Here is a 15,808-nt window from a genome sequence, read left to right as displayed (position 1 = left end):
TCGTAAGGATAACACGTCAAGGGATGTGTTCGATCCCAATGTGTGGCTGCGAATGTTGGTATTGGTATCGGGAGATGTTTTTGAGCTATATAGGTCAAGAGATGTGTTAGGTCCTAATTTATGGGATCGGGAGCTGCTGTTGATCTATATAGATCAAGGAAAGTGTCCGATTCCAGATGATGATGTGTTTAGTGGTATTTGGGGAGTTTTGTGATGTCGGTTTTTTTCGTCGTTTTGCGTGGGGGTGGGTGTCTAAATTTGTTTATATTTAGTATGCCCCCACCCTAAAACCCCCTATTTCCCGCGCTTGTACCGTTAGTGTCATTAGGCGTTTTGTGGAACATGTGTGTGTTTGTTTTTCGATGTATTTTCGTCCTCATAATGTGTTAACTTTATATGCGCCATATTGGACTCATGGTTTATGGTCGTTTCCGCCATATTTGTGACGTCATGGGTCAAAGCAGACGGGCGGGATCGGACGCTTCCGTATTTCCAATGAAGGCACCGCTCCACTGGATGATATATGAAATTTAATGCATTCCACTTTAATTATTTACACAGCTGGTGGATAGAAAGATAACAGGAGTTTAAGAAAGTTATGAAAATCAGTAATATGACCGGTTTTTAATGTGCAGGGTGTCCACAACAGTCAGCGCCAGCTCTGGAGCAGTAAAAAGGCTAGGCACCAGCTGTGTGGAAAATGGATGAAGATTAATGTGAAGAAGACTAAGGCAATGACTTTTACAAGGCAATCAACGAAAATTAAAAGTCAAAATTAGTGATGAGGTAGTGGAACAAGTTGATAACTTCGGTACATAGGTTGCAAAATTGCTAGAAACATGATGTTTAATCAAGAAATAAAATTAAGGATTGCTATTGCAGAATTGTGTCTTACACAAGGAGGTGTATTTTCCATGGTCCTTTAAATAAACAGTTAAAGAAAAGATATGTGGTTTAGATGGAGTGCTATCGTCTATTGTGACGAAAAATGAACAATACGGTGAAGAGAGTAGAAATACGTAGAAGCTTTTGAAATGTAGAAGTGGAGATGAATGGGCGGTGTGGAATGGGCAGATGTAGCAAAGAGTGTTATTGTGTTACAAAAGCTGAACGAGAAAAGACAAATACTGGAAACAGTTTAGAGGACCAAAAGAAATTGGCTAGGCCACTGCATGAGAAATGACTTTATAATAAATAACTTCTAGAAAGCATTTCATTTCAAATATAGAGAAACAACAGATAAAATCACAATCGAATTTGGTGTTACAGCAGAATCAGTAAACATGTTCACGTGGGGATGAAATGATGATGAGACAACAGAACACCCAGTCCCTGAGCGGAGAAAATCTCCTACCCAACGGGGAATCGAGCCCTGGTCCATAGGACGGCAATCCGTCACGCTGACCAATCAGCTAGCGGGGCGGACACCATGTAACTGATGTGGAGGTATTGAATAGAATTGGGGAGACAAGAAATTTTTGGCACAGCTTGACTGGAAGAAGGGATGAATTGATAGGAAACATTGTGAGACATTAATCGATTACGAATTTGTACTGGAGGGGAGTGTGTTTGTGTGTGTGTTGGGGGGATTGGGGAGGGGGCGTAAATATCGTAGAGGGAGACAAAAGGTGAATACAGTAAGCAGATTCTGATGGATGTAGGTTGCAGCAGTTATTTGGAAATGAAGATGCTTGCATAGGATGGAGAAGCTTGGAGAGCTGCATCAAATCATTCTTGGGACTGAAGATCCTGAAAATAACCTGCCATCTGCGAAAAGCCGCTTATGGGACAAGAGCCCCATTCCTGGCGGTAGTCTCTTTCCGCAGCATTATCTCCACAAACAGGTGTTTCAACCTGAAAGAATGCTGTGTTGTGCGGTGATAGACCTGCCTAATTAGCAGAACACATAATCGTTGTAATCATCGTAACCAAGCAATTTCACCGAAAATAAAACCTCGTTCAAACAGGCGAATAAAAAGAATAATTTCCGTCGTGGTCGGTCACCCACTCACCCCGTTCAACGTGATGGTGGGTACGTTCGTAAGTGTCGGATTCAGCTCGTTAGTTTTGTCTCCGTTGACTTTCAGCAGTTCGCTGCCAGTAGTCGTCTTGGCGCAGTCCGCTATCGGCCTCCATTCGATCCCCTGCTCCGTGGCACACTGAAAACAAACCCAACAATAAACAACAATAAATTTTCTTGAGGGATAAAAGCGTTTATGTACAAATCCACATGGATTTACAAAGTATAACTCGTGCTGAATTTATACGCATACAAAGTATTATACAGGGTGTTACAAAAAGGCACGGCCAAACTTTCAGGAAACATTCCTCACACACAAAGAAAGAAAATATGTTATGTGGACATGTGTCCGGAAACGCTTACTTTCCATGTTAGAGCTCATTTTATTACTTCTCTTCAAATCACATTAATCATGGAAAGGAAATACACAGCAACAGAACGTACCAGCGTGACTTCAAACACTTTGTTACAGGAAATGTTCAAAATGTCCTCCGTTAGCGAGAATACATGCATCCTCCCTCCGTCGCATGGAATCCCTGATGCGCTGATGCAGCCCTGGAGAATGGGGTATCGTATCACAGCCGTCCACAATACGAGCACGAAGAGTCTCTACATGTGGTACCAGGGTTGCGTAGACAAGAGCTTTCAAATGCCCCCATAAATGAAAGTCAAGAGGGTTGAGTTCAGGAGAGCGTGGAGGCCATGGAATTGGTCCGCCTCTACCAATCCATCGGTCACCGAATCTGTTGTTGAGAAGCGTACGAACACTTCGACTGAAATGTGCAGGAGCTCCATCGTGTATGAACCACATGTTGTGTCGTATTTGTAAAAGCACATGTTCTAGCAGCACAGGTAGAGTATCCCGTATGAAATCATGATAACGTGCTCCATTCAGCGTAGATGGAAGAACATGGGGCCCAATCAAGACATCACCAACATTACCTGCCCAAACGTTCACAGAAAATCTGTGTTGATGACGTGATTGCACAATTGCGTGCGGATTCTCGTCAGCCCACACATGTTGATTGTGAAAATTTACAATTTGATCACGTTGGAATGAAGCGTCATCCGTAAAGAAAACATTTGCACTGAAATGAGGATTGACACGTTGTTGGCTGAACCATTCGCAGAAGTGTGCCCGTGGAGGCCAATCAGCTGCTGATAGTGCCTGCACACGCTGTACATGGTACGGAAACAACTGGTTCTCCCGTAGCACTCGCCATACAGTGACGTGGTCAACGCTACCTTGTACAGCAACAACTTCTCTGACGCTGACATTAGGGTTATCGTCAACTGTGCGAAGAATTGCCTCGTCCATTGCAGGTGTCCTCGTCGTTCTAGGTCTTCCCCATTCGCGAGTCATAAGCTGGAATGTTCCGTGCTCCCTAAAACGCCGATCAATTGCTTCGAACGTCTTCCTGTCGGGATACCTTCGTTCTGGAAATCTGCTCGATTTAAACGTACCGCACCACGCTATTGCCCCGTGCTAATCCATACATCAAACGCGCATCTGCCAACTCCGCATTTGTAAACATTGCACTGACTGCAAAACCACGTTCGTGATGAACACTAACCTGTTGATGCTACGTACTGATGTGCTTGATGCTAGTACTTTAGAGCAATGAGTCGCATGTCAACACAAGCACCGAAGTGAACATTACCTTCCTTCAATTGGGCCAACTGGTGGTAAATCGAGGAAGTACAGTACATACTGTCGAAACTAAAATGAGCTCTAACATGGAAATTAAGCGTTTCCGGACACTTGTCCACATAACATCTTTTCTTTCTTTGTGTGTGAGGATTGTTTCCTGAAAGTTTGGCCGTACCTTTTTGTAACACCCTGTATATCAGAGCTTTGTCTTCATCTCATTTATGGGCACTTAAGTCAATGTGAGAGCGTATTAACAGATAACACATGTATTATCCTCTATTATGTTATAAATAAATATTCCCATCCTATCCTACTGCCCATTACAATCATAGCACTATTTAGGAAGCTGTATGATGTCGACAGATGAAAAGACTTTACGATATAAAGCTTATAAGTTGTATCCTTGGTGTGCACTATCTTTGCTACGTGCACAGGCAGTATCTTTAGTAAATGTATTTTCGCGCCAACTGACTTAGCTCCACATGTTGTCAGTGCACCTGAACTTGTATGTGTGATAGATTATTAGAACGATGGTAACATCGACAGTTCAGTATATATTTAACAACATATTACGATGTAATAAGTGTCGTACTCATCGGAGCTTGTGGGACTCTCAATCAAAAGGCTGCATTTTGACGACATGTCTTTCCCTCCAATTCCGTCGCTCTGCTGTCTTTGTTTCCCTTGATCTCCAGAACTCCTATGACCGTGTCTGGCATCCCGGGCTTCTCTTCAAACTCCAGACCTATGCTTTCCCCATCAACTTCGTCCGTCTCGTTGCTTCCTTCCTCTCCCATCGTCCCTCCTATGTGACTATCCACAATTCCAACTCCCGTACTTTCTTTCCCTCCGCCGGCGTGCCCCAAGGTTCTGTCCTTTCCCCTCTCCTCAATCTCCTGTCCACTGCTGATATGCCCAAACCTCCCCCTCCTGTTCATCTTCTCCAGTTCGCTGATGACACCGCCTTCCTAGCCCTTTATCGTACCCTTCAACTGTCCCAACGTACCCTCCAAACCCACCTTGACCAATTCACCGCTTGGTGCAACCAGTGGTTCCTCCATGTTAATCCCTCCAAGACCCAGGCCATCATCATAGGTCGCACCACCCGCTCCTTCCGCCTCCGTGATTTCTACCTCACCATTTATGGCCGTCCTATCCACCTCACTCCTGCCCTCAAATACCTTGGCCTCACACTCGACCGCCACCTCACCTGGACTCCCCATCTCCTTACCATCCAAAACAAAGCTGACAACCGCCTCCACCTCCTGAAACTCCTGTCCAGCCGGATGTGGGGTCTGCATCCTTCCACCATCCTTCACACCTACAAATCCTTGATCCGCCCCATCCTCTGTTATGCCAGCGTAGCTTGGATTTCTGCCCCTCCCCGGTTCTATAAAGCCCTCCAAATCCTCGAATGCCATGTGCTCCACCTCGCCTTCTGCATCCGCCTTCCGTCCCCCACGCGCATCCTCTACTACATCATCCCCTTACATCCTTTTCCTTGAACACATCCGCACACTATATATTGTCCACCGCCTTGATCCCCCTCACCCCCTGGTGTCTCCCTTCCTCTCCACCCTCATCCAGTTGCCACACCTTTCCCATTGTGTCCCACCCTCTCTCCACCTCCACACCCTTCATCTCCTTTCCCAACACAATTTCCACCATCTACCCCTCCCGGATGATAAGCTTCGCCCTGACATCTACCCTTCCTACCAACTAACCCCATCTTCCTGCCTCCTCCTCAGGGCTCCCACTCCTCCCCCTCCCTCCTCCTGAGCGGCTTGCCCCTCCTACTTCTCCTCCATCTCCTCTGCCTCCTTTCAGTGTCTCTGCACTCTCTCCTGCCCTGTCTTCCCTCTTCATCTCCTGCCCCACGTGTCTCCTGCTTCTTCGTGTACCCACTGATGCCCCTCCTCTCTTCATCCCGCAGCTTCCCCTGCTGCCCCTTGCTCTCCCCTCCTTTTCCATCCTCTCTGCCCTTTCCCTCGGCAGGTCCAGCCTGGCAGTTTTATTCTTCATCGTGTGTGCTCCAAATGGGTTTTAAGTGTGTTATTCCGGAGTGTTTTTACTACTGTGGCCAACTTTTAACGTGTGCATGTCCATTCAGTGTCTTCTCTTAGTTTTGAAGAATCGCCAACTGTGTTGTTTAACTTTCTGGTGACCTTTTTTTTTAACTGTCCTCCATGAACGTCTCCGTGTTAGTCTCTTTTTACCTCCATTTTCTCCCATTATTCTAAGTTGCCCTTTATCGCCTTATGTGTATAACATTTTATTCTTATTTTAAGTTGTCATGTTACTCAGCTGAAGAGCGGCAGATTGTGCCGCTGACAGCCCTCCCCTGCCCATATGGGGCAGGGGAATGAAATCACGATAAAGAAGGGAAAAAAACGACGACATTCTGACAGAATGTAAGTAATGTATATCTCTCTCCAATTTTTGTAATTGAGCTACTTTATTAATGAAATGTTTTCTTAATTATGTATTTACACTCTGTGCTTCACTTTTGTATTTTTTAGTTTAGGTGACTTTGCAGTGTTACTTGAAAATGGCCATAAGGCCGAAATTGCAATAGTAACAATAAATATTTTATACAGTCAACGGCGACTATGTTGTCTTTTAAGAAATATTATATGACTGTGAATCCCAACCATGAGAAGTTAATCAAATTCTGAACGGTTTGTAAGAAATATGGAGTGAGTTGTGACAGGTTGGATGTTTGTTGCGGTAATAGGCGTTTTGAGATAACGAGTTTTAAAGTATCACTTTATTACCATTGTTTGACAACTTCTACACATATATTACCCTTAAAACGTCCTTTGGCAAATGGTAAGGAGTTTTTAAGATAACGTTACACATTATGTGGTCAGCCCTTCAGACCTATAGCAAATAACACTATACATAAATTTAAAACCAAGTAAACTGGTTCCAGATTGCGTGAAATTAGTCAATGCTGTGCTGCCTTTTTTTACAAAATTTTCATGTTATTATTCTGTGTTATGACCAACTATAAACTGGCAACATCTGTAGGCATTGATAACTCTCATATAACAAGGAACTATTTGTCTTCTTTGGCGCCAGTGTAATCGCAAAATGTTCTTTTTTATACAAAGCTACTCTGAGTTCCCAAAAATGCCTTTGAAATTTCGGATATGGAACTTTGTGAGGCATTACATACCCAGCTACGAGATTTTTTTAAAAAAAAGTGTCTTTTTCCGGTCAGTGTTATTTCCACATAACGACGGAAGATCTGTTTTCTGAAGATTCATATCTATTGCATTCAATGCTGTTGTTCACTCCTGTCGGATACGAACAACATTCAAGTCGACACGAGCATGTACAGAATGAAGTGAATTACTGTAAAACACAAAACTACAGAAGCGGATTTTTTAGACAATGTAGAACGTTTTCGCTCTCGCCGAGAATTTTGCTTCTCCGATAAGGGGTCCCTTCTTGATATCCATCTCAGATATGCAGACTGAAGCGACGAATGAAAATTTTATACCAAGACTTGGATTCGAATCCAGGTCTGCTGCTCACTAGGCAGGCCACTACGCCATCATCATTCTTGTCGGACAGGGAGTCGCGAATCCCGTCTCTAGTGAAATTTGGCGTTAATGGGCTATGGCAGCAGACGACGAACGTGAGTGCCTTGCCTGAGTAAGCCTCCTCATGGTGCGACAGGTGTGCCAATTCCTTGCCTGTTCTACCTCCCCTGCGTACCCTACCATTGCCCGACCGCCTATGGAACGTCTCTTTTCCAGTCGCCCCAGGGCAACGAGACCATTTGGGATTCGTGCCAAACATTTGCTTGACTCCCTTGTTGTGGAGCGTGTGGCACCCCAACTCCAGGGTTTTACCCGCCTGCCTCCCTGGTTGCTCCAGAGGCCCAGCGTCCGTTTAGACTTGTCAGAGTACCGGAGGAGCTGCACTCCTGCGTTTGTTTTTACCTCCTTATTTTACGATATTTTACACCAGCATCCCGACCATGTACCAGTATTTACGGATGGCTCTAAACAGGGGGACTCTGTTGGTTGTGCTGTTGTTTTCCCTGATCGTCAAGTTACGGCTTCCTGCGGCGTTTACCATCTTTGATGCCAAATTATTTGCGATCTTGCGGGCATTGGAGCAGATGAGATGTGTTCCCAGTCTTAAGTTTGTCATCTCTTCTGACTCCCTGAGTGCCCTTCAGACCGTGCAACACTTGTACCCAGCGGATACGGTCGTCCAGAACATCCATGATGCCCTACTCCACCTGCAACGGCAGAGGAAGGAGGTTTCCTTCTGCTGGGTGCCGGGGCACGTGGGTATTAGGGGAAAAGAACTGGCGGATGTGGCTGCCAAAGATGCATGTTCCCTCCCTCACGTTGTTGAATGTGCCGTCCCCCTCCATGCTGTTACCTCCCTCCTGCGTTGTCATGTTATGCATCAATGGGAAGAGAAGTGGCTGACAGTCGGTGAAAATAAGCTGCGTCTGGTCAAGGCTACCACGCGGCCATGGCGTACGTCCTGCCAGTCATGCTTGCGGGATGAGGTTCTCCTCACTCGCCTCTGCATCGGGCACAGTCCCTTAACGCATGGTTTTTTACTCCGGCGGGAGGACCCCCCAATCTGCAGTGCCTGTGGCGTTCAGATTACTGTCCGCCTCATTTTACTTGACTGTCCTTTATTCTCTGACCAGAGGGTGGTGGTTTCCTTGCCACCTGATTTGCCCTCTATTATGCAAGACGACGCAACGACTGTGGTTAAGGTCTTACGGTTTTGTGTCCTGTCCAATTTGTTGCCTCGGATTTTAGGGAGAGGATTTTAATGTGCTGCTGGGTTACTGGCTCACCCAGGTTTTAGGTAAGAGGTCCGCCAGTCACGATTACCTCCTTGTTTCACTTCGATTTCTGTTCTCTTTTCCTTGTGTTTCCTCTACTTTCTTAGTGCGTTTCTTCTCCTCTTGTTTTGCCCCTGTATGTGAGGATGTGGAACTGCGTCAGGTCTGTGTCTTTTAGCCATTGTCCTTGTCCGATGTCCGTCTTCGTCCCTTCCCCGCATGTGTTCCTGTTTCTATGCGTTTAGGCGCTGATGACCATGCTGTTTAGCGCCCGAAAACCTCAAACCACACACACGCACACACACACACACACACACACACACACACACACACACGCGCGCGCGCGCGAGTGCCTTTGCTAACAGCACGACATCGCCTACAGTGCCTCTCCTGGCCTTGTGAATATCAGTTGGATCCTAGACGACTAGGAAACCGTGGCGCTGTCTGGTAAGTTCCGATTTCAGTTTCTGAGAGCTGATGACAGGGCTCGAGTGTAGCGCAGACCCCACAAAGCCATGGGCCTTGTTTTGTTAGACAAAGAAGGGCACTGTGCAAGCTGGTGTTGGCTCCACAATGTCTTGCACTGTATTTACATAGAATGAACTGGGTCCTCCGGTCCAACTGAACCAATTGTTGAGTGTAAATGGCATGCTCGGCTACCTGGAAACCCTTTGTAGCCATACACGGACTTCATGTTTCCGTGATAATGCGCCCTGTCACTGGGCCACAGTTGTTAGCAATTGGTGTGGAGGAAATTCTGGAAAATTCGAGCGAACGGTTTGGCCGCCCAGATCTCCCAACGTGAATCCCATCGCACATTTATGGGGCACAGTCGAGACGTCAGTTGGTGCACAGTAGCCTGCCCCGGCAACACTCTAGGAAGTGCGGACTGCTACAGACGCAGCATTGCTCATTGTTTCTGCAGGTGTCTTCCAACGACTTGTTTAGTACATACCACATCGAGTTGCTGTAATACGCCGGGCAAAAGAGGTCCGACACAATATTAGGAGGTATAGTGTGACTTTTGTCACTTTAGTGTATTACCCCCTTGGTATCCCTATGGTGTAAAATAATCCCGGTAGCAGAAGTGTTGACGTCGTTATCTCAGGGGCGGATCCCATTCAACAGCGAAAACCATACCAGTTGTTAAACCAGTATTATTTTCATCAGGTTGCCCTCCATGGGGTGGGTGCACGCAACGACTGTGGTTATATTGGGTTAGATAGAGCAGCAATCAGTTGTAGAATTAAGTCGCTTTAATACGACATTTGTAGTCACAACGCAGATCAGATTTCGACCTATGTCAGGTCATTATCGATGCTAAAAACAAATACAAGAGTATATATTACAATGTGATTTACAAAAGCTATAAGTCCATCACATCGTTGTCTTTTAATGTTAACATTACATACCAGTGCGGAATTGTAGCAGTTGTTCGTGCTCAAGTGAATGCTTACGCAGTTCAACCATTACTGTCGTAAAATTATATGTTGGTTTCACAGAACACATCGGTTTTGCGTATGGCGCCCTCTATGAGCTGCGCCTGAAGTTTACAGTTTTGACGACATTTTTTGTAATATTTATGTTGTATAATAACTAAGTGGTAAAATGAAATTATTATGAGTAAAACTATGTAAAATTACAATTCTTACTTTTTCTCATGTCTGTAATGTGCTAAATGTTTAAAATTACTATAGCACGTAACAGTGACATTTTACGCCTCATGGGCTAAAATTAATTATGAAACTGCTATGGCTAAGTAAAGTACGTTACAGGAAGTATTGCATATTTTGTCGTGTTGGGACCTGTCTTAACTTAATTAGGTGTTACTTAACAAAAGATATAACGTGAACTTATTTATAAAATGCACTTTGTTGGCGCTAGCAGCGCTTGTAAGCATCATTTCAATACGTCGCACTTAGTGGCCGAGAAATAAAACACAAACTCATGAGGGTAACTATTAGCAACAATTAATACGTAAAACTGTCACTTTTCAAAATAAGTGTTCAAAAGATCACGCTTTATCATATTGTTTTTATTTCTCGGCCACTAAGTGCGACATATTGAAATAATGCTTACAAGCGCTTCTACGTGCTGTAGTAATTTTAAACATCTAGCACATTACAGACATGTGAAAAAGTAAGAATTGTAATTTTACATAGTTTTACTCATAATAATTTCATGTTACTACTTAATTAGTGTACAATATAAATATTACAAAAAACGTCGTCAAAACTGTAAACTTCAGGCGCAGCTCATAGAGGGCGCCATACGCAAAACCGATCTGTACTGTGAAACCGACATATAATTTTACAACAGTAATGGTTGAACTGTGTAAGCATTCACTTGAGCTCGAACAACTGCTACAATTCCGCACTGGTATATAACGTGAACATTAAAAGACAACCATGTGATGGACTTGTAACTTTTGTAAATCACATTGTAATATATACTCTTGTATTTGTTTTTAGCATTGATAATGACCTGACACAGGTCGAAATCTGATCTGCGTTGTGACTATAAATGTCATATTAAAGCAACTTAATTCTACGACTGATTGCTGCTCTATCTAACCCAGTATTATTTTATTGTTCGCAATAAACAACGAAATATTGCTGGTTCACCAACTGTTGCGATTTTACTCCATTTTGAGAAAATGGGCATATGCAGTTGTGTTTACACAACGAAAAGAAGTCTTTGGACCATCAACAGTGTGACATGCCCTCACTTGATAAGACACTACACACGGTTTTGGAATTTAATATCGGGTATTGGCGCAAACTCTGATGATCAGGAAATTTACGCGACGACCTCTCCTCCCGTTTACTGCCCACCGGATACTGGCAATTAAAATTTCATCCACCTCTAGGATTTGAATCGGCTTACTTCCGAGCGGAGTGCCGCCCAACTGGGGTGCGTTAGCGAGTTATTTTTTCCCCGATTCCTTTATTGCACTAAAATACAATGAACTACGATGTTATACAACTGTTGATACAAACTTTTCACTATCAAACCATTCTTCAAATGATTACATTAATCAAGAAATTGAGTTTTCAAAAAATTAAGTGAACAAACTATAAGGCAAAATCAGCAAACACAATTCTTGATACACTAACACTGACGATATCTAAAGATAAATTTCTAGGAGCACTACCTCGGCCATTTGAAATAAAAGTTGCTATTAGACAAGGGGACGGTTCGTCCCGTTTACTGTTTCACTGCGTTCTAGGAAAAATACACTACTGGCGATTAATATTGCTACACCATTAAGATGACGTGCTACAGACGCGAAATTTAACCGACAGGAAGGAGACGCTGTGATTTGCAAATGATTGGCTTTTCAGAGCATTCACACAAGGTTAGCGCCGGTGGCGACACCTACATCGTGCTGACATGAGGAAAGTGTCCAACCGATTTCTCATACATGAACAGCAATTGACCAGCGTTGCCTGGTGAAACGTTGTCGTGATCCCTCGTGTGAGGAGGAGGAACGTGTACCATCACGTTTCCAACTTTGTTAAAGGTCGGATTGTAGCCTATCGCGATTGCGGTTTATCGTATCGCGATATTGCTGCTCGCGTTGGTCGAGATCAAATAACTGTTAGCAGAATATGGAATCGGTGGAATCAGGAGAGAAATTCGGAACGCCGTGCTGGATCCCAACGGCCTCGTATCACTAGCAGTCGAGATGACAGGCATCTTATCTGCATGGCTGTAACGGATCGTGCAGCCACGTCTCGATCCCTGAGTCAACAGATGGGGACTTTTGTACGACAACAACCATCTGCACGAACAGTTCGACGACGTTTGTAGCAGCGTGGACCATTACCTCGGAGACCATGGCTGCGGTTACCCTTGACGCTGCATCACAGGCAGGAGCGCCTGCGATGGTGTACTCAACGACGAACCTGGGTGCACGAATGGCAAAACGTCATTTTTTCGGATGAATCTAGGTTCTGTTTACAGTATCATGATGGTCGTATTCGCGTTTGGCGACATCGCGGTGAACGCACATTGGAAGCGCGTATTCGTCATCGCCATACTGGCGTATCAGCCGGCGTGATGGTATGGGGTGCCATTGGTTACTCGTCTCGGTCACCTCTTGTTCGCATTGACGGCACTTTGAACAGTGGAAGTTAGATTTCACATGTGTTACGACCCGTGACTCTACCCTTCATTCGATCCCTGCGAAACCCTACATTTCAGCAGGATAATGCACGACCGCATGTTGCAGGTCCTGTATGGGCCTTTCTGGATACAGAAAATGTTCGACTGCTGCCTAGCCAGCACATTCTCCAGATCTCTCAATTGAAAACGTCCGGTCAATGGTGGCCGAGCAACTGGCTCGTCACAATACGCCAGTCACTACTCTTGATGAACTGTGGTATCGTGTTGAAGCTGCATGGACAGCTGTACCTGTACACACCGTCCATGCTCTGTTTGACTCAATGCCCAGGCGTATCAAGGCCGTTATTACGGCCAGAGGTGGTTGTTCTGGGTACTTATTTCTCAGGATCTATGAACCCAAATTGCGTGAAAATTAATCACATGTCAGTTCTAGTATAACATATTTGTCCAACGAATACCCGTTTATCATCTGTATTTCTTCTTGGTGTAGCCATTTTAATGGCCAGTAGTGTAGTAAGGATCTGGAATTTGGAGCTACAAAGATCACAAAATTGAATCAATAATTCCGTGAAGGAAGACAAATGGAATTAAGGTAAACTGCCTGGCTTTTGGAGCCGATTTTGGAACACAAGAGACGCAGTTATTCAAATAAATCTTCTGGAAGAAATAGTGAAAATCTGGTCTCAAAATTTTAGCTGAAAAAAAGCAAATTCATTACAAATATAAAAAAATGCACCAAAATTCATAGAAAAACAGGTAGGTAAAATAGAGCGAGTAAGTAAATTTAAATATCTTGGAGAAGCTATACAACAGAAGGGACTAGAATATTTTGAAACAGATGTAAGAGGTAACGATTAGGAGGGAGCATATGATCTGACAAAGAATACTTACAACAAGAAATACATATCTAGGAAAACAAAACTAAAACACATTACCACAATAATACTACCAGAATATTATATGGATCTGAATGCCTAACAATGAACTATAAGCTGGATAGGATAGAGGTCCCTGGAAGACGCATTGTTGAAAAAAATGATGGACGCAATACGAACTATAGATATCTGGAAAATGATAAATAGTGAGGAGATCGACAAAAATACAAAGGAAATATCAGAAGCAATGGTTACAAGAAGATTAACCTTTTTTGGACACCTCTACCGAATAAATGAGAACAGGATCGAGAAATAAATGTTTCTGTATTTCTGGAAGAAGAAATAATAACAGCATGAATTATAGAAACAAGGAAAGGAGTAGAAAAAAATTAGAATAAAAAATCGGAAATAGCAAAACGAAATCTTTTTAACAATAAAATACTACATTCAGAAGGCTTTCAGTGGAGACAAAATACGAAATTCGGAACAACATGGAAAGAAGAAAGGAGAAGGCAACATAAGGAGAAGGTGAAGGAGTACTGCAATAACAGAATGCAAGGAAAGGAGAGTATCTGAATTTATTACGTGCCCGCAGCTGGTAAATAAGAAAATAAAAAACTATAAAAATAAGAAGCAATATCTGCAAGGCTACAAAGGCGGGGAGCGCTTGGTTAAGTCGTTCTCACCGCCCCAGCTCAGCTAATCTGAGTCGACTGAACGATAATCGATGCGAATTCACGGCTGGGGTACCTCAGTCAGAATTCACGACTGGCTTACCTCAGTCAGAATTCACGGCTGGCTTACCTCAGTCAGTCTTGCTTCTGGGTCTGTCTGGTTGCGGATCGTGCACTCCGCCAGCTTTAGCAGCGAGGTCTGGTCGTGGACGAGGGCTACGGCACACGAGTGGATTTTGAGTCCTTCACACTCCGTTTCACCGTGCTCGCATGTGAAAGTGAGAGGATCCGTGCTACTAACCTGTGAAAGTAAAAGAAATTGACACACACATTCTGTAATAAACACAAGCAAGTAAAAACTGCATAAGTTATTACTAAGCTAAGAGAATCTTCCGTCAGTTCTTGGTGCTTTTCATTAATTAGTAACAAGTCATCGAATCTATAGCTGAGTTTCTGTACACTGCTAGAAAAACAAAAAAGAAAAAAATTCACACACCTGGAAAGACGACGTCGATTTCCATCCATGACGGTATATGAGACCTGGGATACACTCATGCTCATAAATTGAAGATAATGCTGATACATGATGAAACAACGCTCTGGTGGGCGCTTTGCGGGTTTAAATCACCTCCGGATAAGACCATGCGGTGCATTTGACCTGCGGTCGTCGCACGATGGCGCTGGCAGAAATCCACATACGCAGAGGTGTCTTGGTGCATGTCAGAGTATGGTGCAGCAAATAAGTGTGCAGACGTTTTCAGACGTGCTAATGGTGACTGTGTGCTGAAAATGGCTCAAAGAGCACATATTGATGACGTTAGGAGGGGTCAAACACAGCAGGTCGTAGCACAGGCCGTCCGTGTGCCACAAAGTGTGATGTCAACATTATGGCAACGATTCCAGCAGACAGGAAACATGTCCAGGTGCTGCAGTACGGGACGTCCACAGTGTACAAGAAGACCAATATCTCACCATCAGTGCACGCAGACGGCCACGGAGAACTGCAGGTAGCCTTGCTCGGGACCTTACCGCAGCCACTGGAACAGTTGTCTCCAGACACACAGTCTACAGAAGACTGAACAGACATAATTTATTCGCCCAGAGACCTACAAGGTGCATTCCACTGATCCCTGGTGTCAGGAACACAGTAAAAGGTCACTGGAACAGTGGTCCCAGGTTATGTTCACGGACGAGTTCAGGTATAGTCTGAACAGTGATTCTCGCTGGCTTTTCATCTGGCGTGAACCAGGAACTAAATACCAACCCCTTAATGTCCTTGAAAGGGACCTTTATGGAGGTCGTGGTTTGATGATGTGGGGTGGGATTATGATCGGTGCACGTACACCCCTGCATGTCTTTGACAGAGAAGCTGTGACAGGTCAGGTGTATAGGGACGTCATTTTGCACCAGAATGTCCGCCTTTTCAGGGGTGCAGTGGATCCCACCTTCCTCCTGATGGAAAATACGCACGGCCCCACCGAGCTGCCATCGTGGAGGATTACCTTGAAACAGAAGATATCAGGCGAATGAAGTGGCCTACCTATTCTCCAGACGTAAACCCCATCCAGCACGTCTGGGATGCTCTCGGTCGACGTATCGCTGCACGTCTTCAAACCCCTACGACGCTTCCGGAGCTCC

The 15,808-nt window shown here is 44.4% G+C and overlaps 1 protein-coding gene across 1 annotated transcript in view; it reads right to left on the bottom strand.

Moving 5' to 3' along the window:
* The window catches only part of LOC126106347 (GILT-like protein 1), a 49,810-nt gene that overhangs the window by 8,062 nt on the left and 25,940 nt on the right, over positions 1–15,808 (bottom strand). The window contains exons 3-4 of the mRNA XM_049912597.1: positions 14,301–14,471; positions 2,013–2,159 (exon numbers count right to left, since the gene is read on the bottom strand). Of these exons, the coding sequence (XP_049768554.1) occupies positions 2,013–2,159; positions 14,301–14,471 (318 nt within the window). The remainder of the gene's footprint in view (positions 1–2,012; positions 2,160–14,300; positions 14,472–15,808) is intronic.

This window comes from Schistocerca cancellata, chromosome 10, assembly GCF_023864275.1.
Source record: "Schistocerca cancellata isolate TAMUIC-IGC-003103 chromosome 10, iqSchCanc2.1, whole genome shotgun sequence".
In the NCBI taxonomy this organism is placed as follows: domain Eukaryota; kingdom Metazoa; phylum Arthropoda; class Insecta; order Orthoptera; family Acrididae; genus Schistocerca; species Schistocerca cancellata.
This window is presented reverse-complemented; position numbering and strand designations above follow the sequence as displayed.